The following is a 25,733-nucleotide window of genomic DNA, read 5'->3' as shown; positions in this document are numbered from 1 at the left end:
ACCTCTTTGATGTGCGATGAACAAAATTTTTGCTCGATTTCGGTTATTTGCGAATAGTCAAGGAAAAATTGCGCGTTTTAATACAGAGGAACATCTTCATTGCATAAGCTTGAATACTCCAAATAATATCATCATGTACTCGTTAAAATTGCTCTTATTCTTGTTGTCGCTATCATTCACCAGAAGCACGTTATACTCAGAATACTGTTCTGTTTTCTCTCTCTCTCTGTTTCCGCGCCCTGCCCCTCCTCGTGTGTTTATATGTCAAAGGTATCTGGTTCCCGAGAATTGTATCCTAGTTGAGTGCCATTTTTTGTGATAACATAGTCAAAAAGATGTTAAGAAAAATGACACAGATGCTGATTTCCGTCACTTAATAGAATGCGCGCGTCGATTTTACTCACCTTTCTTCTTCCCTCTGTAGCCGATGGTTTCGATTGCTCTGCGGGCACCGCTTGCAAACATGGTTTGCAGCCTGCTGGTTTGAGACGCACTGTTCAGCACACTACCACCGATGAGTAACTATTTGGCTTCGGTTAACCAGCAGCCACGGTTGGAGGAAATTAAGCGCGCACGATAATACTGTAATAATGAAAATCTGATAGCATTTCCACAATTAAACTAGTCACTTTCATCACGTATCATCCTTTAGAACTTGCTTTAGTATTGGGCATTGAGTTTTCCTTCTTTTTTACGCAGTAGCATCTTCCCTAGTCACCCATAATCTTCGATATGCAGCCTCCCAAAATGCGCCCATCCAAGAAAGAGGAAAATTTCCGCTGTCTACCTTCGCCTGCCAAGGGCGGCTCGTTGCGGCTCCCCTTAGTTCTTGGCGCATACAAGCGCCCTAGTTTAACCATTTCATGGACGCGCCGTTGATGAAGATTTCCTTGTTCGAATGATTTGGCAAACGCGGCCCTATTATTGTGAGTTGGCATATTGTACGATCACCGAGGCATCTAATCCTTCGCAGCTTCATTTTGCACATGCGCGATCGCAAGCGCGGAAACAACGCTGGACGAAACCCTTCAGGCAGCTCGGCCGTGCCTCGGTTGGGACGGCGAGAACCAAAAGGGCCGATGACGTTCGAGGACTGGCATCAGGCGCTGAGCGATTGTCTGGCACCTTCTCCTTGTTCATGTACCAGCTGACAATGTTTGTTTGTTTCTTTTTTGGAAGGCGGTACAATAGAACGAAAGCAACACTTATATAGGTCTCAGTGCTTGTCGCAAAACTCAGCGCCCTTCTATACTTCTATGCAACCATACCAACGGTTCAAAATGCTGCAATCCTCGGACTTGGCTTCTTTTGGACGTGGTGAATGACAGAGGGAGCTCTTTTCATGAACCACTAAGCAACAACAGAACCTTTTCTTCAGACAAGTCCTTAGTGTGATTCTTGCCCAAGTCCAGTTTTCGATCCCACGAAAAATGTGGAAGCGCAGTCAAAACAATTGCAGTCACTCCAGCTTCAACATGGATGCTACGGTGCACAAATTCTAATCGCGAAAAAGTGAGGGAGAATTAGCAACGGAGCGTTCAGGAATGACAGATCGATGAGTCTGCACTAAATTGGACATCTCTGCTTCAATTCGTTGTGGCAATGAAGATCGGCGATCGTGAAGAGGATGTCTTCGCCCACAGATTCTCGCGGTATGTAATTCCTCGAGATTGGTCGCCAGCTTTGAATTTGCTGCTAAATAAGAGTGACAATGTTGCTTGGCAAAAACCTCTATCGGTTGTACCACTACTTTAAATTCCTACTTCGTAGTGACTGTTTTCCATCAAACCAATATTTCGCTGCTCTTCTTCAGACATAGGGGCAGTGCTGTGATGCAGACTCTCCGAGCGTACTTAAAACCACCACCAGCTCCTATGCGACGGCTAGTTTCCTTCACGGAGAGTCAGCGAGCCAAAGGCGCCCGTCGAGCTCACCACTAGTGGACTGCTTGACACTTTCTCGCCCGTCCGCTGTCAGCGTGCTGGCCCCAGAGACGAGCACCAAGAACTGTCGCCGAACGAGAAGTGTTCAAGGTCACCACTTCGCAACATCGTGTCGGTCCGCTCGGAGGACTCGCCGCTCATCACCCGCGCCTCCGCGCGACAACTGCAGTTCGCCGCCGCGCGCTCGGGTCCGCCGTCGTGAGCCGCCACTAGGCCACAGGGGAGAGCACCCCCCCACTGTGAATCGCGCGCCGGATGAGTCGTGGGAGACTGCGGCGAACGGAGCAGCCGCAATCCATTTGCACAGAATGGTTGTTTGCCTTTATCAGAACGCTACGATACGACGGCTTACCTTACAAGAGTCGAATCATTCGTACGTTAAAATTTTATCAAGTTACTGTATGTGAAAATAAAATGTACCGTTGTTTTTTCTAACTCATTTGACCACTATTATTGTTGCAAAACAGTTGCGTTGCGAATAATGCTGCAATGAACAACAGTACTACAAAAAGCAGAGTTCAGGCAGTATTTTTCACATCTACAGTATGCCCACACCCACACTAGTCCATTTTTGTCTAGCAGAGCACATCGCATCAGCTATTAGAAAACACCCAAGGATCAGCTATACGAGGCCAAAAAAAAATTGGGAAAGATACCCTTGTTTATTATTCGAGATGTAGAACTAACATTTAAAAAGAGAAACCAAAGTGCAGGAAAAGAAAACATACTGAAGGCAACAGTGAAACCCGCGACCTGTCTACGACGCATGCGACGCGGACGTACAACTTTCCCCAAGTCTTAGCGATAAGGAAATTTGTTGCTTCGCCTGCGAGTATACTTTCGTTTATTAACGCTTATTCGTTTCTAGTTGAACGGGTGAACACTGCTAACTGCACTTGTTGCAAAGAAAGAACATAAGCGCTTGCATAATATGACCTCACATGGTGATAACAGTCTTGTCCTTCGCCTCGCCTTTGAGGTACTCCAACGGCAGCATTTTAACGGAAAATATTCTGCGACATTAGGCTGGTACAACTACGATGTATAAAGCCACAAAAGCACTGCTACATTTTCTCAGGCAGGCTAGCCTACGTGACCACTTGCGACAGACCGAAATATTGTGCATTTAGCTTGTGTGCATGCCAGCTTTCATCGCTTCTCCTTCTCATAATTTTTCACCTTTACGCCTTCGCCAGTGCATGCCAACCGACTGGGCTTAGCCCTGTTACGCTCCCTGTCTTTCCCTTTTCCGTGTACGTACGATTGCGCAAGTAGTTTTTCTGATAAATCAGGCTTTCTGACTTCCCTCTCCGACGTGCCTTGCACATCGGTCACAACCGGTGCTGGAAAGTAGCAAACATTGTGCAAGTAGCATTGCTTTGAAGCAGCCGCATTCATCTAACGGCGGCCGGTGGCGGCGGCGCTGGACAATTTCACCTGCTTTTCTGCTGATCGATTTTTTCCCTGTTAATGTGCTTGAGGATAGCGAACTCATTTTCATTTGGAAGGCGGTCATAGAAGTGGTGTCATGAAAATCATGGCAGCTCAGAAACTTAAGCACGGCTGCACGGCATTTGCATGAATCTCGAAACACCACTGAAGTTTGCGTAAATAACCGCGACATGTCCGAAATAGAAATTCCCAGACAGAATAAGCATTGCAGGGAGACAAGCACGGTGCTAAGGTCATGTGGTGTCGATTGTGCCAATGTAACATTTTAAAATGTGCCGCGGAAATAGCTGAAGATATAAACGAACGCCCACGCGTGCTGTTCTGGAAGAAGCCCTGCAGCACCAGATGACGCCAAACGTGAAGCACCTCAGCGTGTCACTTGAGGCGAGCAGCTGCAGCGCGAAGGACTCGGTATTTCCCGCGATACGAAAAACACGCTAAGTTTTCTTTGGAAGTTCGCCGTGTAGGATGAAAATAAAGGCCCACAAAAGAATGGAGGCCGCCATTGCTGGCGGGAAAGGAGGCGGGCGACCGTAGCAAAGGGCGTGAGAAAGAAGACAGTTTAGGCAAAACCCATCCTATGGGGATGGCTATTGTCGTAAATTCATTCATTCATTCATTTTTTTTATTCTTTCGTTCGTTAGTTCATTAATACTGTCAGCCCTGTGTTGGCCTATTACAGGGACGGACATATCACACGTATGAAAACACTCAATGTTCGTACTACGTTTGTAGAATTACAAGAACAAGTTTAACAAAATAGCCACGTGTAGGGCTATTGCAGGCGTGGAAACATAACACTAACCTTTGTCAAAAGCAATCACTGGCGAATACAGTCAGAAGCAGATGTAACTTACTAAAAAAAACTACGAGAAAAGCTACAGCGCGTGCAAGAATAACAAGTGAATAGTAGTCACGAGTCAGCAAACATTAAATCTCTGATTCCGTATGCGAACATGTCGATAAAACGAGAGTTTACAATGCCATGAGACAGCGTATTCTATTCTGCAATGACTCTAGGGGAACATTTTTAATGCAATAATTTCGTCTTATCCGGAATGGAATGAAGATGCCATGGCGGTGACAAGACTTCTCCTTAGATTTAATTTGAAAATAGTTCTTGTGGTCAATTTTTCATTTCTGATGTATAATTTGAAAGAAAGAATTTAATTTTTCATATATCCTTCTACACTAAAGCGAAGGAAAGTCAGCATGTTTGCACAGTACTATAGGTGAGTAGCTTTGACGGTACTCGTTAACTATAACACTTGAAGCATGTCTTTGTATACCGTCTATTTCAGTCCTAATAGTGCATGCGGATCCCACGCAATTGTCGCATATTCAAGAATGGATCGAATAAAGGGTTTATATGCTAAGCATTTCATCTCTAAAGTAGCCTTTTCAAGGTTATCCTAAGGGCCCACAGAGCCTTAATGGCTTTACCGCACACGTTTTCAACATCAACATTCCAGCGCAGATACGGGAAAATGTTATGCTATGATATATTAAACTGCTTCATCTTTGAGATTTCACAGCTGCCGATAGCACAGTGATAATTAAGAACTCTATTTTTAAACCGCAGCTAGCAGCCAGCCGTTCCCGCGGTGAGGATTGGTGCAGGCGCTACCAAGCGAACGAGCAGAGAGAAGGATGAAAGAGCAAACGCAGAGTACAGCGGCCGATGAAAGATGCGAGGAGGAAAGCGGAGGAGGGGTTATGGCGAAAGAGTGCAAAAAAAAATTACCGACAATTACGTTACTTCCTAATGCGAAATTTGAGCGCAGCAAATAAGCTGTTTCATTTTTTGGATAGATTGAGGCAAAGAAATCGAGCAACACATGTATGCGCTATCACATAATTTTTTTTTTATTTTTCACACGTATTCCTTTAACAAAGACTCCACTAACAGTTCTTGACAGTCATGAAGGAAGCTTTGTGGTCGGAGAAATAGACTGATATATGTTCGACTTGGTACACCAATGCATGATTCTCAAAGACGAGATCTATACAAGTGCCTCGCGAGGTTGTCACAGCCGTGGGGGAAGCAGAGGCTAAGCGCCGCCGCCGAGAAGACCCTGCCGTTCGCGCCGCCGAAGCGGAGGCTCATCGCCGCCGTCGAGAGCAACCAGCAGTAAGCGAGGCTGAAGCAGAAGCTCATCGCCGCCGCCGAGAAGACCCTGCAGTTCGCGCCGCCGAAGCGGAGGCTCATCGCCGCCGTCGAGAGCAACCAGCAGTAAGCGGAAGCGGAGGGGGGCGGCGTGTACACCCAGCGGCAAACGATGGGGGCAGAAGCGCGCGCAGCAAGCGGACAACACGATAAAGGGAGGAGGGAAGAGATAGCAGCGACTGACTGATGCCGCTGACGGCGATAGTGAGTCAACCCCAGCTATCCGCCACACAAGAACAGGGGGGGGGGGGACCCTTTCCTCCTCTTTCTGCATGGCGGCGACGGTGTTCTATGCAGTCACGTTATCTTGACTCTCTAGCGGCGTCAGCGGCATCCAGCGGTATCAGTCGGTCGCTGCTAGCGCTGGGGGGATGAAAGGGGGGCGGAGCTGGTTACGAGGCCGACGACGACGCCGACGACGACGCGAAACCCAGGAACGGACGCCAAAGAGCTGCGCTCTAAAAAAAAAAGCGTAGTGCGGTGACAATCGCTACGAAATGGCACCAGAGCAGCTCGCGCCGTTTGCGAGGTCTGTCTGCGGTGGCTGCGGTGAATCGCGCCCACGCGCTGCCTCTCGGGATCTGCAGATTAGCGAGGGAGTCGCGCCGCACTCCGTTCCGTTTGCAACGTGGCGCATGGGACAGGTTGACTGCGCCGCCCAATATAGCGCGGAATGAAAACAAGTACATCCCTGCGCTCAAAAATCGCATTACCCGCAGGGGTGCCTGCGTCAGCAGGCGTTTGGTGTGTTGCGACACCACGTACCTGAGCACATGAGGGTTGCACCCTCTTGACCCTTACCGTGCGTGTCTTAGCCGTGTCTGTGGAAAAGGGGATTCTGGGGGTATAGCCGATGCCGGGAGTTTGGACCACTACAGCCCCTCAGCGGAGGCAACACGCCCCTTCGGCCTTCGCTTCAACTACACGGCACACCCGGACTCAGGGGAAAGCGGTAGTTGCTTTTTCCTGTCTCTCTCTCCCTTCAACCCTCGTCTTTCTCTTTCCGTCTCTACTGCGTTCCCTTCGTTTGACTTGCAATTTTTCAGGAACCAAGGGTTAACCTAGAGTAGTTTATCCAACATTGCGTCTATTATATCAGGCTATAGTGGTTATCTACAGCTGGCGTTTGTGTTTCCTTTGGGTTTTATAGCGTTCCCTTATTTTGCTTGGCGGTGGGTGGCTGGCATAGCCAGCGAAGCTAATTAAATATGTATGAATTTATCATCCTTCCACCGACTGTCTGATCGCTCTCTTACCAAAAGAGCGCGCACCGAGGAAATGCTGCACTTTTTTGGCAACGCTAAGAAATCTTCCCACGATTTCACGTCGTTCATAATTAAAACCCTGAAAAGATCACCAGAATGTTTTCTCCCTTTACTGTTGCCAAATGTCTAATTCTATAATGTCTATGTCTATAATGTAATGTCTATAAGGTAACAAAACCACGAAAGAATGTGTAAGCGCGACTGAACGAGGACGCGTAAAGAAGCGGGTACGCAGAGACACCTCGTTCAGTCCCGCCGACACATTATTTCATGGGTTCAAACTAAGTAGCCCGTCAACGCAGTATAACCAATGTGACGAAAATGACTGGCGGGACCCTCCTCCTTGAGGTTCGCGACGAGCACCAGCATCAAAAACAGTCTCGCAACACTCGACCATTTGCAAATCACAGTGACCCCGCACCAATCGATGAACACATGCAAAGGTGTGATTTCAGACGGAGATCTAAGTCTGACCGAAGAAGAACTCCTAGAGGGCTGGAAAAAACGAAACGTAACAAAAGCACAATGAATCAAGACCAAACGAGGCAAGATCGAAATTCCCACGCAGCACCTAATCCTATTATTTCGCTCCAGTTCTGTCACATAGACCCTCGAAACAGGATATGCGAAAATCCGTGTAACCCTCTGTATTCCAAGCCCATATAGATGCTTTAAATTCCAAATAATCGGACATGGTTCGCAAAGCTGCTGAGGCCGATAAACATGCGCAAAATTTGCCGACCATGAACACACTGTACTGTACTGGACTGTACTGGCGCCCTGCACTGTCCAAACTGCGATGGCGACCATGCAGCATATTTTCCATCCTGCCATACAAGGAAAATATAAAAAAGACATCATCACACTAAAAATAAAGAGATGCGTATCTTTCCAAGAAGCAGAGAAGCGCGTTTCTTCCTACCGCAGGGTATGCTGCTGCGGCGCGTAAGGGGACAACGTCGCAGCAGACTCGGCCCGGCCCATGGATGGATGAATCGATGGATGTTATGAGCGTCCCCTATGGAGCGGCGTGGTGGGTTGCGCCACCAAGTTCTTGCTAATATACTGCCTAAAGTCCTACCAAGGTTAAACAATTAAAGAAAACACTATGAACTACCACAACCAAATTTTCTGATCCCGTATTGCGATCTGTGCTTTTGTACGTCTCCGTTTTTTGTCGTTTCTCTACTTTTCTTCCACCAATCCTCCAATCGTCCCTTACTAATCTCCATTGCGGACATGTTTACTTTTCTACTGCTCTCGCTGAGCCCAAGGGCTTTAAGGAGGCCAATGGTGCCTAAATCGACCGCTGGGTAGGCGTCTTCACATTCTTATAAAACATGCTCCATAGTTTCCCTAGCTTTACTGCAGCAAGCACATGCTTCTACTTCCTTTTTATGTCTCGCTTTGTAGGTGCGTGTTCTAAGGCATGCCGATCTCGCTTCGAATAGAAATGAGCTTCCCTTTGAGTTATCATAAATTGTTCTTTTCGTTATTTCGTTTTTTCCTTATAAGTAGTTACTCATGGCAGGTTTCTTTTCCATTACCGCCACCCATGAGATCATTTCAGCCTCTCTGACTTTCCCCTTGACTGCATATCATATTGACCGCGAACAAGACGGGCACAGAGGGAGAGAAGACAAACAGCGCTCCCTCTCCCTCTGTCCCCATCTTGTTTGCGGTCAATATGATATGCAGTATATACCAACTAGGCCAAAGTGAAATTCTTCTTTCCCCTTGACGTTCTTTGCTGTGTTGCCCGCCCTACAGGCCGCAAACTTGCTGGTAAGCTTCCGAGTTCTTTTCCTCCACTGTGAATCAATGTTTTTCCTGCACAGATACCTGAACACTCTCCCAGCCCATTTACTTTCTTCCATAATCCTCAGTCTTTCTTCACACTCAACTTTACTGCGGGCTTCCCTCACTTTAAAACTAGTCCAGCCCATATCACTCTGCACAGCTTCATTTGTGGTCTTCCCGCGAGGTCCCAATGCGAGGTGACCCACTGACCTTTGGTTCCCATGGAGTCCTGATTGTACCCCTGATTTAAACCAAACAACCGCATTTCCAAAAGTAAGTCCTGGAACCATTACACCTTTCCACATACCTCGGAGCACCTTGCACCTATTGTATCCCCATAGAGCTCTGTGCTTCATTATGGCTGCCATTTCTCTTCCCCTTCACTGTTATTGTTTCTTCCTGTGCTTCCATATATCTATCGCCTTAGTTTATCCATATACCAAGGTATTTATATTCTCTTACCGGAGGTATTTCCTGGCCCTGTATTGCCACTGTCTGTTCACTGTTCTCACTAAATACCATAACACCTAATTTTCTAACACTAAATTTCAAACCTAAATTGTTGCCTTCCTGTCCACAGATATTAGCCAGACGTTGCAAATCACTTTGCTTGTTAGCTAGCAACCCAATATCGTCCGCAGAAAATAAACCTGGGAGCTGCTGGTCTACTTTTGTACCCGCCTGTATGTATGAGAGATTAAAGCCGATATTACTTCCTTCTAGCGCCCTCCCATCTTCACCATATACATCATAAACAGCAGTGGGGATAAAGGGCACCCCTGCCTCAGTCCCTTGTTGACATGAACTTTCTGCTCGCTCATCCCTTCCCATTCGACGCAAACGGTATTTTCTAGGTAAATCTCTCTCAAAAGCTGTAGCCAATCGTCTCCTAAGCCTTCCCCTTCCAGAATATCCCACAAAATGTTGTGGTCTACATTGTCATAGGCTCCTGTTATGTCAAAAAAGGCGACATACAACGGTCTGCTTTTTACTTTTGATATTTCAATATTCTGAGTAAGCACAAATGAGTTATTATCTAAACGCCTAGTTATTCTAAAGCCATTCTGAAGTTCTCCCAAAATGCCATTATTCTCTGCCCATGTTTGAAGTTTAATTTGATTGCCTGCATTGCTAGCCTACATATTACCGATGTAATGGTCAATGGTCTATACAACTGAATTCTATCTTCCCCCCTTACCTTTATAAATTAAATTCATTCTACTTTGTCGCCAACTGTCTCGTATTCGTCTTTTAAAGTTTTTTTTTCACTGCTTTCATCAGAGCTTCCTTTATTTTTGGTCCTAGTTCATTAATCAACCTAACGGAAACCTCGCCTAGCCCTGTGGCTGTGCGCTTAGGAATTTTCTCTTCGGCTTTCTTGCAGTTGAAATTTGTGAGCACGAGCTCCTTTTCCACCTGGGTCTCTTTCATGCTCTTTTTTTCATCAAGTATAACCTCGTCATTGCCTTGGAAAGATTCGGCTGTTGCTTGTCGGATGTAATTTATTGCCGCTTCTCCTTCCAGTCTGTTCTGATTTCCGTCTAGGATATGTTGTCGTATTGTTGTGGACTTCCTGCCTAATAGTTTTATGTGGTTCCAAAATATTCTTGGTGCGGCCTTATTTTTCTCTCGTATTTCTGACAACCAACATTCACTTTCACATTTTAATTTCGCTTGCAGCAGTATTTGACCCATATACATATTCTCCCGGTAGATTTCCCATTTACTGGCTACTTCATCCTGCGGCAACTGCGCCTTCTTTGCCTGCCTGTGCTCTCGGGATGCTTTTGTCGTTCGGCGATCGCTTCTCGTATCTCCCTGTTCCACCAGCTTTTCGGTTTCTTTTTTCCTTTCCAACGAACATGTTGTTTCTCTTTCCGTATTTCTGTCGTTATTACACTTAGAAGCTCATTATATTCCGACTTTTTATTTGGCCATTTGCCAGACAGAAGAATCCAACAGAAGATGGAAGAGGCCGTCTGAAGCCGCGAAGATCTCTTTTCTAAAGCCCAATAAATGTTTTCCGATCCGATCCAAAGTTCTTCCTCGACTCTAGTGGCAATATTTGTTATTCATTCAGCGTTCAAATTTTGACAGGCCATTTCGCACTCCTTGCTCTCTTTCCCAACTACGTATCCCATTTTCAAAATGATGCGTTTCTCACTCCCTATGTTGCTAAACCGTTCCTCATCAATGACCATTTCTCTCAACTTATCATGAATTCCTTCTCTCATCAGACAGTAATCAATGGTTGATTGCCGGTATCCCACTTCCCACGTGATCTGTCCTTCCCACTTAGGCCCTGTATTCATGGTAACGAGGTTATGTTGTCCACAAAGGTTAAGCATTGACTTCCCGTTCTTGTCAGTATAGTCATCTAAATCCTGCATGCGGGCATTCATGTCACCTGATATGATAATTTCAGCACAATTCCCGAAACCCTTAATAATAATAATAATAATAATAATAATAATAATAATAATAATAATAATAATAATAATAATAATAATAATAATACCTTTATTGCCAATGATCAAATCAGTACATTCATACAGGCCTGCCAAAGCCTTTGAAGGCTTGAGCGGCAGCGCCTGGCAGGCAGCAACACCATACACGGTACATTTATAGACCACTTATAAGCAGCGAACTCAAGTATAGAACGCCAAGAAAGGTTATTAGAATTTATACAGTGTCTATGAAAAGAAATTTCATTGAGCATAATGAAACACAGAAGTACAGCAATGCGTGTGAACAAAAATTACCATGAAGTAATGCATAACCATATACCAGACTAACTGTCATGGTATCAGCGCTTATACATTCCACTAACTCCTTATTCTTCTCTGTGAAATTATTTCCGGTCCACAAATACGTAACGCCCAGCCAAGTTTTTTTTCCCACTCATTGTACCTTATAACCAAAGATGCTCTTGACATTCTGAATTTACTTTTTTCCATTTGGCTCCCTGATGAATGAGCATTCCCACTCCTCCTCCCTTTCTTTCCGACTTAGTTCTGTTGCATCCTTTATAAACATAATTCTCAATCACTGGCGGTTCTTCCGAGTCTCTAAGGTGCGTCTTTGTAACCGCATACAGCCCTATTTGTTCTTTATTTAACTGCTTCTCAATCTCTGCCCACTTTTTCCTTCTTCTGCCACCCTGCATGTTTATGTAGCCTATTGCAAGGCGATCTCTCTTTCTTGATTTCGTTCGGTTTCTGTTACTGACGGCGATGCTATACTGAGGTTCCCTTAGGAGTCCTTCTTCATTACTACCTACTCTGGCCTTCTGAGCGCCCGTGGGCCCCCTAAAAAAGCAACATCGGGACGAGGAAGTCGTCAGCCCACGTCTCGTGCAAGCCTGTAATTGAAGAGGATCCCGTCTCGTAGAAAGCCACCACATCTTCTCACCTCCCTGTTTACGTCGACAACTTCGAAGCCTTTTTCTCGGCTCATTTTCCATATCACCTCATTAGCAGCCACTACGGCTCTTTGTACGTGACAGTCACATACAGGCACCTCCGGCACCGTTCACACCGCGATATGCACCCAAGGGGATAGCTCGCGCAAGTCGTCCCCCCCCCTTCCCCAAGCGCTGGGCTAGTCCTGTCCCTCTCCTCTTTGGGACGTCATTTAGCGCACCTGCTACTACGACAAGGTTGCGCACGTGGGCGTTTTCTGCGAGCTTTGCTTTTGCGCGCCCCATGACGGAACCTAGTGTCCACCTTGGAAATGTCCCTATCGCCACTCTTTTATTGCCTTTCACCCGCGCCCTCAGCACCCCCCCCCCATCCCTCTCGGTTCGTGCCCTCCAAAGCTTCGTCTCTACAGGCGAGGCCTACCCCGAAAAGACCCCGCTTTTGTCCAACGGCCCCCACGAGTCGACGAACACAACCTCGAGCCAGACGGCGCATTCAGCCCCTTCGGAGCAGCACGATTTTCGCGACCGCTCCAAGAAAGACAAAAGCCAGATCACGGTGCCTGGAAAGGCTCCGTAAGCCAACTTCACACGTCTTCACATACAACACAAGAACACAAACAATGCGGACACACAAATAATACGCTGGAATGTGAGAGGTCTCATCCACAACGTCGATGACATCAAGGAAGTTTTAAATAATTACAATCCAAATGTGCTGTGTATTCAGGAAACACATCCTAAATCTACACAAACATGCTCCGGCAATACACTATTTTCCGGAAAGACAGAGACGACGCTGCTGCGTCCTCCTGGTGGTGTAGCAAAAGTTGTAGACAAGACCTTAGCTTGCCAACATGTGGCGCTTCACACGGGCCTTAAGGCGGTGTCTGTTCGGCCAGTTCTTTTCAACAACTTAGCTACTGTATATGTACCATATTACGACATCGTTGACGAGCTCCCGGAGCCCTACACACTTGGGTGGTTTTAACGCTCGCAACACCTTGTGGAGAAACTCGCGAAGCGACGCGAGAGGTCGACTCGTAAAAAACGTTGTTGCAAACTCTGCTGTGTGCCTCTTGATGACAAGGAACCAAGGTATTACAATCTTCATCGTGATTCATATCCACCAATAGACCAGCCGGTTGGCTTTCCTTCTATTTTTTCTGGCTTAGAATGACGTGTAAAACTCCATTTGGCAGTGAGCATTTACCAGAAACGCAGAATTTATTAAGACAACATGGCTCCCCTCCGCATGTCCCTCGCTGAAAAATTAGTCTCAGCTGACTGGAAATCTTTTTCAGCAACGCACCTTCCTATCACAAAATTTTATAAGTAATCTTAGCATAGATCATGCCGCGTCATAGTTTACTGCTTTTATCAATGACACGGCCAAGAAGTTCATGCGTCAAACAAATGTCACTTCACATGAAAGAGTGTTCCCCTGGTCGAATGATAATTGCAGACAGGTACGAAGAATCCAAATGAAGCCTGGGGCAAACTGCTTGAAATCTCTACAACTGAAAATCTTGTAGAATTTAAACATGTTAAATCCCAGGGAAGAAGGACACGACGACAGGCATGGAGGGCAAGTGGGAGAGATTTCTTTCAGGTATAAATTCATATACTCAGGAGGCGAAAGTATTCAGCGGTATTAGAAGGATAAATTGGCAGGGCATATATCCTTTTCATCTAGTGAACAACGAAGCAAATAGCCTGGAAGACCAAGCTCACGCCCTTGGTGAGCACTTCGAAGGCATATCCAGTTGGAATAATTATCCCAATGCATTCTTAAGACACAAAGTAGTAGTAGAACTGAAAGAAATCGATCCCAAGCGCAGACAGAAAGAGCTCCACAACTTTTCCTTGAATATCTCCAAGCTGAGACCTCCCTTGACCGAATGCCGGAGCGCTGCTCTGGGTCCTGACAGAATGACTATACACATCCACAGCGACATTACAATTACACAACTCGCACTTCTCAATGCTATGTGGGCTGCGGGTTGCCTCCCATCTGAATGGAAAGAAGCAATTGTCATTCACAATTGGAACCAACGTAAAGACCCTACATTAGTAACAAGCTACGGCTCATTTGCCTTCAAGACTTGTATATGCAGACTTTATGAAAAAAAAATTATTAACCGCTGCCTTTTCCACTTCCTTGAATCAAACAAAATTCTTGATCCATATCAGTGCGGCTTTACAGGAGGAGGAAGTCTACAACCGACCATCTCGTGCGCATCGAAGCAAACATTCGTGATGCGTTCGTACTTAATCAGTTCTTCTTATGCGTATTTCTCGATATGGAAAAGGCATACGGTACAATGTGGCGTTACGAAATCCTGAGACACCTGTCGGAAATGGGCATCCGCGATAGTATGCTAAATATTAATGAAAACTATATACACAACCGTACGTTCCGGGTTAAAATAGGTAATGCATTGTCGCGCGCATTCATACAGGAAACTGGGGTTCCTCAGGGAGACGTGCTGAGTTGCGCCCGCTTTATTGTTAAGATAAACTCACTTCAAACATTATGAGTTCCAGCCAATTTTTGTTCCGTGCATGTGGACGATGTACCGTTGGCAGTCTTGTGACCTCACAGTGTGTGAGCGACAAGTGCAACTTGGCCTCAACAAAGTGTCAAATTGGGCAGAACAAGATTTCTTTAAACTCAATCCCAACAAAAGTTTGTGTGTAGTTCAGCGTAACACCGGCGAGCGCGCGGACGCTACCTTTTGCTGGGGAGAGGTCAACCTTTTAAGGAGCCGCCCATCGCCACAAACGCATGCGGTCGTGCAAAAAATTGCACATATCGAACACTTGCGCAAAACGGTCGGTTTAAACTGTGTACGATTTACACTGTGTACGATTTACGCTGTATACGCAGTGTAAACCGAAATTCGTGCAGAAGCTTTCGATGTGCGCAATTTTTTGCACTACCGCTCGCGTTCGCTGAGGTTTGTTGCGACGTGCGGCTCGAGCTCAACACAATCCCGCATATCGCGGTGCTTCCCGGCGGCGTTGAGATGTCTGGGCGCGCGACTTGGACGCTCGCGTTGCCCAGAATGCTGCGCGCGTGTGACCGACAACATGTTGGCGGGGCGGCAGCGGCTGCGCGAGCACGAAGCACCGTGGTAGGCAAAACACACCAGATGGGCGAGGCTCCGCATCGCGCTTCCGTGTGGCACCGATAACCACATTTGGAGGAGCACGCCCGGCATCTGTCCATGTAGTACGGCTGTCTGGCAACGCTCGACGTCCACTGCTGTCGAGTAACGCTCGACAAAAAAAAAAAAAGATGTTGAAGTTGAGTGACGGGCGTCACGTGGCGGACTTCGACCGATGCTCGCTCGCGCGCGGGCTACGCCGGACTGTAAACGAGCCTGAACGTCTGACACAGACGCTAGAGGGCGTGACGACCAGTTACCGCCTTGTAAAAGTGCAGACAAAAGTTGCCAACCCCGTGTTCATGTATATTCGTAGTTTTATCAGACGTTCAGAAATGGTGAGTTTGGAACACTCCGATCAACATAACCGCAAGAAAAAAAAGAAAGGGAAAACGTGGGGCTACGTCGGTTTGAGAGCCAAATATACTTCGGTATCTGATATTCCTCAAGAAATAAGTTCCATTGCTACGACGTCTTCCATCTTTACAGCTAGGAGTCCCTGAGCTCGCAAGAAATAAGCTACAGTTGCGTATAAAATCATTTTACCAGTGCACTAATTGCGACGATCACGACTGGCGTGTTAACAATTCTTGTCTTTGGTAACTGCGTTACGCCTAGAGCTTCTGCAGACTAGCAAGAAATTTGAGAAGCCCTTTGAAGGTAACTGCAGAATTTGTTTTGTAAAAGACAGCAGCTTAGAAAGAGACGCCCATGGAGGCCCATACCTATCATCATCATCATCAGCCTGGTTACGCCCACTGCAGGGCAAAGGCCTCTCCCATACTTCAACAACCCCGGTCATGTACTAATTGTGGCCATGTCGTCCCTGCAAACTTATAATCTCATCCGCCCACCTAACTTTCTGCCGACCCCTGCTACGCTTCCCTTCCCTTGGAATCCAGTCCGTAACCCTTAATGACCATCGGTTATCTTCCCTCCTCATTACATGTCCTACCCATGCCCCCCCCCCCCCATTTGTTTTTCTTGATTTCAACTAAGATGTCATTAACTCGCGTTTGTTCCCTCACCCAATCTGCTCTTTTCTTATCCCTTAACGTTACACCTATCATTCTTCTTTCCATAGCTCCTTGCGTCGTCCTCAATTTGAGCAGAACCCTTTTCGTAAGCCTCCAGGTTTCTGCCCCGTAGGTGAGTAATAGTAAGACAAAGCTATTGTACACTTTTCTCTTGAGGGATAATGGCAACCTTCTGTTCATGATCTGAGAATGTCTGCCAAACGCACCCCAGCCCATTCTTATTCTTCTGATTATTTCCGTCTCATGATCCGGATCCCCCGTCACTACCTGCCCTAAGTAGATGTATTGCCTTACCACATCCAGCGCCTCGGTACCTATTGTAAATTGCTGTTCTCTTCCGAGACTGTCAAACATTATTTTTGTTTTCTGCAGATTAGTTTTTAGGCCCACTCTTCTGCTTTGCCTCTCCAGGTCAGTGAGCATGCATTGCAATTGGTCCCCTGAGTTACTAAACAACGCAATATCATCAGCGAAATGCAAGTTACTAAGGTATTCTCCATTAACTTTTTATCCCCAGTTCTTCCCAATCCAGGTCTCTGAATACCTCCTGTAAGTACGCTGTGAATAGCATTGGAGAGATCGTATCTCCCTGTCTGACGCCTTTCTTTATTGGGATTTTGTTGCTTTCTTTATGGAGGACAACGGTGGCTGTGGAGCCGCTATAGATATCTTTCACTATTTTTACATATAGCTCGTCTACACCCTGGTTCCGTAATGCCTCCATGACTGCTGAGGTTTCGACAGAATCAAACGCTTTCTCGTAATCAATGAAAGCTATGTATAAGGGTTGGTTATATACCCCATACATAGCTACGTACCTAAACATTAAAATAATCAACAAGGAAATGCTGGAACTATGATTATTGTCCAGTATTTTCTGCGCAAGAGGCGGAATCTAAAGAAATATTCCCTCCTAAAGTGTTGCCTTTTTCACCGTGCTTTTTAGGGATTGGCGTCCTGTTTGCTTTCCTTGGCGTCCACTAGGCGGAACTTCATTAATGTTCCGCCTAGTGAACGTGGGTCTGGTAAAGATAAGTCACGGAGAAGTACAAGGATATCTATCTATCTATCTATCTATCTATATCTATCTATCTATCTATCTATCTATCTATCTATCTATCTATCTATCTATCTATCTATCTATCTATCTATCTATCTATCTATCTATCAGTGTGTGTGTATGTGTGCGCACGTGTGTGTGCATGTGTGTGTTCCTGTGTGTGTTTGGCGAAAAACGTTCAGCAGAGACGCGTAAGACTGCTTGCGCGCGGGAACACGAAAGCATTGTAGTCACTTTGGGGAAATGTTTTCGCTTAGGTATTCGTTCGTATGTCGTCGTGGATGTTGTATACTTGCACGGCATTGCGTTTTGTTTTCCCTTGCTTCGTCTTGTGCAGCGTGCTTCCCGGGGCGACCACGTTTCGCGGCTGCCGCTGAGGTAGACGCTCCGGAGTTCATCCCAGTAGACGCCGCAGGGATAAAATCCGAAGAGAGGCAGCGACGTGACATGTGCAATGACGCGCGCACTAGGCACACCTCATACACTCATGATTTGGCGCCAAGAGTGCATCGCAGCAAACACAGCACCGATGAAATCCGAAGAGCAAGTGATACGTGGCAGGCCATGACGGATGCAGTGACGTGATGTGTGCAATGAAGCACGCATTAGGCACAACTTTAGTCAACCGAAACAGTGGAGCGTCGGGAATGCGTCCTCGTCTAGCACCCCAGAGGCCCGGGTTCGACTGCCACCCAGGTCGACATTGACCAAATGTTCAATTCCGTTGATGCCCTTTGTTTACAGAAACCTGCTTCACGAGTTTGACGCCAATCACAGCATTTTTGACGCACTTCTACTCGCCGCGACGTCGCCATTTTTGGTTCCATATTTCAGTCACACCAACGCCGACAACGCCGGACTTTCGCGTAATGGTAGTACATACAATGCTTTCGAATTAAAAGCAGGCTGGATCCGTTGGTGCAGCGTCAAAACGGAAATCTACGTGCGTGGAAACTCTTTGCGGTCCGAATGTTTCGGCTCGTAGGCCAGCCTTCGTCATTCACTTACTCTGGCAAAAGGGTGGCCGAACAAGAGACACGTTTGGACATTAAAGAACGTGTTCCCGCGTACGTGACTTTATTACTGACGATATATATATCTGTGTGTGTGTACTCTGGAGAAGGTTGAGGACATGCGATATTGCTTTGAAACAGTGAGGACCGTTCCCACAAAAGAGGCCTAAAAGTCAGAGCACGAGAAAAACGAAAATTGAGGCAAAGGTTCATTAAATGAGTAGAAATGCTCTTTCTACTAAGTACGTCTTTATTAGGTGGATATTGAGCGATTATCAGGATTTTTTGTATCGGAAGTTTTTATAGAGACCAGTAAATAAAAGCGTAATCGTAACCATCTCTTCTAAAAGAGAGGTAGTCGAAAAGTTGATGGAGGGGAGGCTATAGGTGAGAACTTTGCTACTTATTCGGCCCAATGCGAGCTGTGTATGCGTGTTTATGGTGTTATGACTGTCGATATCCAATAAACTGCCTTGAGGCAATTTGACTTTTCGTTTAATTTGAACGCGCACAACGAGAAAGCACACTTTCCCGTAGAGGGAAACTCGTATCGTTGGAACTCGAAAGGATCTCGCTTGATTCTACGAGTGCCCTCGCGTGGGCGCAGCGGTTACTAAAAGCTTGAAATGACGATATATTCAGCCGTCTGCGCTATGCCTTCCCTAGGTGTGAAGCTGTTCTATTTTAATTTCTTTTTTTTTTTTGGTGACCTACGCTCCTTACACCTGTGGAACCATCCATTGCAGTATGTTGAGGTTCGTTTGACGCTCAGGCAGTGTTGAAATGTGTCAGCGTTCATGTCTGTCGAACCGCACTTGAAGAGTAAGAAAAGAAGGACATTACAGAATACTGCAAGCAATAATGATAATTGAATGTATTCGTTTCGCCATCGTTTGTTAATTGGACCTTTCGAATAATTGATCCAAAACTTGCCATCTCGCCCGTTTCGATACAACGGCAGTCGACTGTACAAGGAAAAACGTGGGCGCGACTCTTTCTTATTCAGAGCACTCTTACGAACACGTCACAGTATGACGCGAAAGGGACGGGCTGCCTCGCCAGTGCTGCGTGCACCGCCACGCTGCCGAGTGCGCCTTTCTCGGCCTTCTTCCCTCGTCGAGTGCCGAAATTTGCTCGGCGGCCTGCGCTCTCAGAATTCTCCACTCCCTCCCTTCGCCTTTGCGCCGCGTCGACTCCTCGTCTGCAGCCGAGCTACGTTGGCCGCGTGCTGTTATTATGCGACGCCAACTTCTCTTTTTGCGCTCGATGATGAAGGTGGAAAGGCAAGAAGGACAGGTGCACGGAGTAAGACCGCGCTCGCGTATAAAATACGCACCACACGGAGGGAAAAAAAAACTGTCTTCGCCAGAGGAGCCGCACAAAGCACAAGACCTTAAGACGGCAGTGTGGCGCAGGGCGCGAAAAACGAGCGCTCGCGGCACCGCCTTGCGGGACCTGCTCGAGGAGAACGCTCTTTCCTATTTGTACCTAGCGGAGGGGGGGGGGGTGGAGGAGTTGTGCAGTGACGCAGGGTTCCGGGCTCGCTAGAATCCGGTGGAGAGAAGTGTCAGAGAAGAGGGAGAGAGGGGATAGAAAAGGCTTCAAAGCCTAGCTCATTGTTCATGTACTGCGGTGCGCGCAGGAGGTCTGTGAAACTCCACAAATAACGCAACGTGCGTTTCATTCCCTCCCTCTCGGCGCTCTACGACGACAAAGCTGACTCGAATTTAGCTCGTTTGCGAACGACTACAATGTGCACAAGGCTTAGTGATGAAACCAGGTATGGAGCCTCTCTCCGCAGTACAGGAATTACACCCATTTGTAAGTAAAATAGGCACTAACGTCAGATATTCTTATTAGGTTCAGTCAATACTTGCTGTTCACCGTGTTTCACATTTCATAAGACATATCAATGACACGTAGAGAATAAGAAAGCAGCAATAAAGACAGAAAACCTCAGGGAATTTAAACTTTCATTGTGAAAAAAGTGGAATTTCATGCGACCACATCATGCACCTCTTAACGATCTGCACTAGCACTGGCATTCGTTGTAACCTGCACACTTCAGAGACCAACAAACAAAGAAACGGCAGCACCGAATGACCAAGATAAGAACGAACAATGTTTGACGGCTTCGCTCACATTTGCTCTCTTCACTTTGCCGTTGCAGTTGCTGCGTCTTCTTAAAACGCACGGGTGGCGTTCTGGTGAGTAACATCGAGGAACGGAAACGCAAAACATTCCACAACAAGACATGCGAACTACACCCGAGTTATTTTACGGGGGTGAGAAAGAGACTTGAGTGAGGTAATAAGGCACATTAAGTTTGCAAAAGCAAGCCATAAATTGGACACAAGCAAAGGTATAAGCACAACAAACGAGATACAATGTCCAGGTAAAGTTTATCGAAAGATTAAGGCAATCTATACCGAAAAAAAGAAAGAGAGCTCTAGCAGGCACAAAACACGCTCGCGTTTTCCTGCGGATAATGCGCAAGTCCTTTAAGCATAACCAGTGATCCATACGGGATATGGAAAGGAACCAGCACTGGTGCAATCTTTTGCTGCGGAATCAATTCTGCTGCTTCGATGATTTCTCGTGCTCACATGTCTCCGTTGCGGCAAATAATAACGGTCCAACTACCAACACTCGGCAACAACTCAAGGAATGGACAGTGAAGTGGGCTTTTCTTCCTCGGAATGTTTTCTGGAAAGTGTTAAGCCACCGGCAGTCTTAAGAAGGGTATCATGTGCCGCGTAACTTGCGCCAAGCCTTAAAAATAGTCAAATGTCACGCAGCTGTACCGAACCAAGGTGATGCTGCTTGCCTTCCCTTGAGATATTCAGATTATTTCTTGCATTCCGGCTAATTGCATAACTATGTCTAATTAATTATTCAACTTCTCAACTAACATAGTTAGAGGAGCGTTGTCAATGAGAAAATTGCAGAGAAACATGAATACCTCCCGATACAGGTTTCTGTTGCTGAATACGTGCTTTATAAAAGTATATTTCCAAGCTTGAGGAGGAAGAGGAGGAGGAATGAACGTTTATTGTCAGAAACAGCGAGAAAGTGTTCCTTCTTCGCCCTAGGTGGGCGGCTCTCTTAGTCCAGAAAGCCGTTGGCTAATGCCGCAGCCCGGGCCCGGTCCACCAGACTTCGCTGATCTTCCAGGTTCTGTGCCTTTAACATTGCCTCCCACGTTTCTTCGATTGGTTGTAGCGGTTCTGAGGCATCATCCTGACTGTTTTTTCTCGCGGTGTGGGTACACCAACACCATGTGTTGGAGGGTGTCTGGTACATCACAATATTGATAGGTATGAGAATTTAGAGGGTTGCATCAGCTGCATGTTTATTCCATGGACATGCGTATTCGTCTGTAGTCTGCGGAGGGCGGTGGCTTCTTCCTTGCTTAATTTTGGATGCGGTAGAGGATATTCTCTTCTTTGCAGTCGGTAATGTTGCAATAATATGGCGTAGTTGATGGGAATGTCCTCCACCCTCGTCGCTATCCGGAGACCATGCGGCAGGAAATCGCGGCTGGTATGCTCTCGGGCGACAGCATGTGCTGCTTCGTTTCCTGTCAGGTGTTCATGGCCTGGGGACCATGCGACGTAGGTTTTGGGTAGTTCTTGGCGTCTTGTTATTTCTTTTAGAATCTTCACTGCTGCGGCAAAAATTCGGCCTTTTCGTAGGTTTCTACATGCCGTTCGCGAGTCGCTCAAGGTGGTTGCTTTGTGTTTGCGTGTGGGGATGCCGAGGACGATGGCCACATCCTCCGCCATTTCTGGATTTCTGGCCGGTATGGTGGCAGCGACTAGCTCATTCCCTTGGTTGTTGGTCACGGTAATTGCGTATGCTCTTCTACCTGGGTATTTTGCCGCATCTGTATATCTCGTGTCGACGTTCTTTGAGTATGTCTTGCTGAGCGCTCAAACTCTTGGTCGTCTTCTGTCTTTGTGGTATGCTGCATGCATGTTGCGAGGTATTGGAGCGACTGAGATGGAGTTCCGAAAAAGTGGCGGCAAGCGGGCTTTGGCGTCTGAGTCTGCTATGAAGTTTTCGCTGTATGCGAGTTTGCGAAGTACTGCTCTGCCTGTTTGAGTCAGCTTAAAGAGTTCCAGCTGGCTGGCTCTGTGCGTTTCGCTCATTTCTTCCCAGGTGTCATGGAGGCCATGTTTGAGGAGTGTCGTGGTTGAGGTCGTACTGGGAAGTCTTAGTGCGCTCTTGATTGCTTTTCTGATGATGATGTTGAGTTTTTCAATTTCAGCTTTCTTGAGGAGTACATACGGGGTGCCATATGTGATCCGGCTTATAAGGAGTGCTTGGATTAATTGGACGGTTTCTTGCTCTTTGAGTCCTCTTCTTTGGGTGGATATACGCCGAATGAGATGGGTTACTTGTGTTAGGGCCTTCTGAAGCTTCGGAAGTGTAGCTGTGCCAAAACCATCTTTATGTATTCTGAGGCCAAGAACGTGGAGGGAGCCAACTTGAGGGATATCGATTCCATTGAGTCTGACATTGGGATCTGGGGCGACGTAACCTGATGGTCTTCTCCGGGTCCTTGCCTTGAGTATAACTAGCTCTGATTTTTCGGGGCGCACTGGAGACCGCATCTTGAGAGGTACTGTTCTATCTGATCAATTGCCTCTTGGAGGGTAGTTTGCTATTGGCCGGTTGTGGGCGCTTTTGTCCTTAACGTTATTTCATCGGCGTATATTGCATGGCTTAAACCCTCGATGCAATCGAGTTGTTGTGGGAGCTTAATTATGACGGGATTGAACACCAAAAGTGAAATGACTGACCCCTGTGTAGTTCTTTTGTTGGCCGTTTCGAACCTGTCGCTTCGGATGTTGCGGATACCCACCGTATCCGTGCGATCTTCGAGAAATTCGTGTACGTATTCGGTAGGTCCGAATTCCGCAGTTTGTGTCTTGGAGATTCTGGAGGATCGCTTCATGCTTCACATTATCGACGGCTACATTTAGATTTATTGTTAAAATAGATAACTTTTCGTGGCGTTCTAGGTAGTCCATGAGGTCTTCCTTGAGCTGTAATAGTATATCTTGTGCTGAGAGGAGCTGTCGGATGCCAAACATTGTATCTGGCATGAGTTCTGAGACTTCGAGGTGTGTGGTGAGGTGATCGTGAACCATGTGTTAGAGAACCTTTCCAGCGCAGGAAGTAAGGAAGATGGGCCGTAGGTTGCTGATTTGTAGTGGCTCGTTGCGTTTTGGGAGCATAATGACTTATGCGTGCTTCCATTCTGCCGGGAGCTCACCTTTTTCCCAGCAGTTATTCACGTAGTTAAGTCCATTCAGGGCCTTGTCTGGGAGGTTTTGTAGGATCTTGTTCGTCACCTCGTCATTTCCTAGCGATGTGTTGCGGGTCAATTTGGCAAGGGTGGCATGGAGTTCAAGAAGCGTGAAAGAGCTGTCGAGGGTGAGGTTTTATTCGCATTTGTACAGTCGGGGATCGGTAACCTTGGGGGCATTGTCTCCGACTGTTTACACTTGATTTCTTCCGAAATTTGTTTCTCAGTTCCTGGATGAGAGTTAATGATTTTCTTGAGGTCATGTCTTTGTTGGGTAGCTAGAAGGTTGGTTGGTAGCTAGAAGGGTTCGCAGTATATGCCAGGTCTTCTTCGTGCTGAGTGTGCCTTGAAGTCCCAGTTGTGACAGCTGAGCTGATCGCCGTATTCTTCTGCTTGCTTTGTTATGCGAGCGATCCGTTTCTGCAGTATGTGGTTAAGTTTCAACTTTTTACACCACCTCCGTAGTCCTCTACTTTCATCCCAAAAATGTAGGAGGTGAGAGTCTACGGCCGGCGTGTCCATTGTTAGTTGGATGACCTTAGTGTGCTTCACCGCCGCCTTGACCACTTTGGTGAGCCACTCTTCAATATTTTTGATGTTTTATTCTATGTCATGTTCTCAGAAGGCCTTCCAGTCCGACAACCTTGCCGTTCCGGTTCTGCTCGGCTTCTTATGGTGCAGTATTTCTAACTGAAAGATGTGGTGGTCGCTGCCGAGATTTTCTCCAGTCAGGTTCATTCCACCTTGGATATTCCTACTGTAAAGGTGAGGTCGGGATTTGCATCCTGGACACACTGTTGCCTATTCGAGTCGTTAGTTTAGGATCATTCCAGAGGGTGAGGTGATTCCGTTGCGCCAAATCGTGCACTCGCGCTCCTTTCTTGGTCGTGTGCTGGTAAGCCCATGCTGTGTGTGGGGCAATAAAATCCCCAATTATTACGAGTTTAGGCCTTCAGATAGTCTTCTGGCTTGCGTGATGAAGTTTGCAAAGCCGGATAACGGATCCTTGGGTGGACTATATCAGCATAGTACTTGAGAAAAGTCAGCAAAAATACACGCAAAGTGCCTCGAGCCGCCAATCGCGCGGTTTTAGTATTCGTGAATTCGAGAGCTACTTTAATGCTCAGGAAAACGTTTTTATATAGCACGTATTGAGCATCAGAAAGCTGTATCGGGAATTTTTCATCTTGTTTCTAAAATTTTCTCATTGACACGTCTAATCTAATTAAGATATTAAAAAGGTCAATATTTATAGAAGACCAATTATGTCATCAGGTGGACTGCAAGAAATATCACGCGTATCTCCAAGCGATGGCAAACAACGTTATCATGATTCTGTCAAGCTACGTGACAGTACCACATCTTTAAACTTTGACATAAACGGATTTTGAGCCACCCATCGCGCTGGGTAAAAAAACTTAGTGTGCTGATGGCGTACACCACCGTGAGCACCTCAGCGAAATCTTGCAATCGTGCGCGGTGCGTGCAGCTTGCGAGCGGAGTGCGAAGCGGCCTTTCTCTCTCTTCAATAGAAGCCTGCCGCTCACTCTTTTCTGTGCGCTTCATTTGGTAATACAGCGGATTCCCATATGTGACTGCTATTGGCCAATAGCTGACGTCAGTCAAGAAGACTGCTTGGATCAGTGCGCTGCTTCCTACTGTTACTCTATATATCTATTGAACAAGTTTAATAAACAGGCTGCAATGAGCGACTGTATGCGAATTCCGATATAATTGCGTAATTCTCGAAGATGCCGCCTACCGTATGTACGCGCTCGGCCGTGGGTGCCCGCATAGTAATTAAACTTCCGCCACTCTGCTTATCGCTGTCGCAGTCGTCGGGCCTCGCTAATTTTAACCAGTTTCGAACGTTTAACTAGCCTCGAACCACGCGAAACATAAGGTCAGACCACACACGCTTGCCAGCACGCACTCACTCCTGACGGCTACTTATGTGGCTACTATCCGTCAGTCAATCTGGTGAAGGATAAAGCCGGTCCGCATCACGTAGGACGGTCAGAGTGAGCGCGAGCAAGCACCCGGTCGAGCACAAAGCAAACGCTGCGCATTCGCACCACACAGCTTCCTGTAGCT

General features: G+C 46.7%; 1 protein-coding gene across 9 annotated transcripts in view; it reads right to left on the bottom strand.

The window, feature by feature from the left end:
• LOC142587361 (Kv channel-interacting protein 4-like) overlaps nucleotides 1-25,733 on the bottom strand; it is a 323,816-nt gene that overhangs the window by 131,121 nt on the left and 166,962 nt on the right. The window contains exon 1 of one of the 9 annotated variants that reach the window (XM_075698310.1): nucleotides 1,935-2,093. The exons of 7 other annotated variants lie outside the window; for them this stretch is intronic. Coding sequence is in view for 1 of the 2 variants with exons in the window: in XM_075698306.1 (XP_075554421.1) it covers nucleotides 405-465 (61 nt within the window). In the remaining variant the exon portion in view is untranslated. One more of the 9 variants, XM_075698306.1, reaches the window with a different exon arrangement.

This window comes from Dermacentor variabilis, chromosome 7, assembly GCF_050947875.1.
Source record: "Dermacentor variabilis isolate Ectoservices chromosome 7, ASM5094787v1, whole genome shotgun sequence".
NCBI lineage: Eukaryota > Metazoa > Arthropoda > Arachnida > Ixodida > Ixodidae > Dermacentor > Dermacentor variabilis.
Note: the sequence above shows the minus strand (reverse complement) of the source record. Positions and strands in the feature narration are given on the sequence as shown.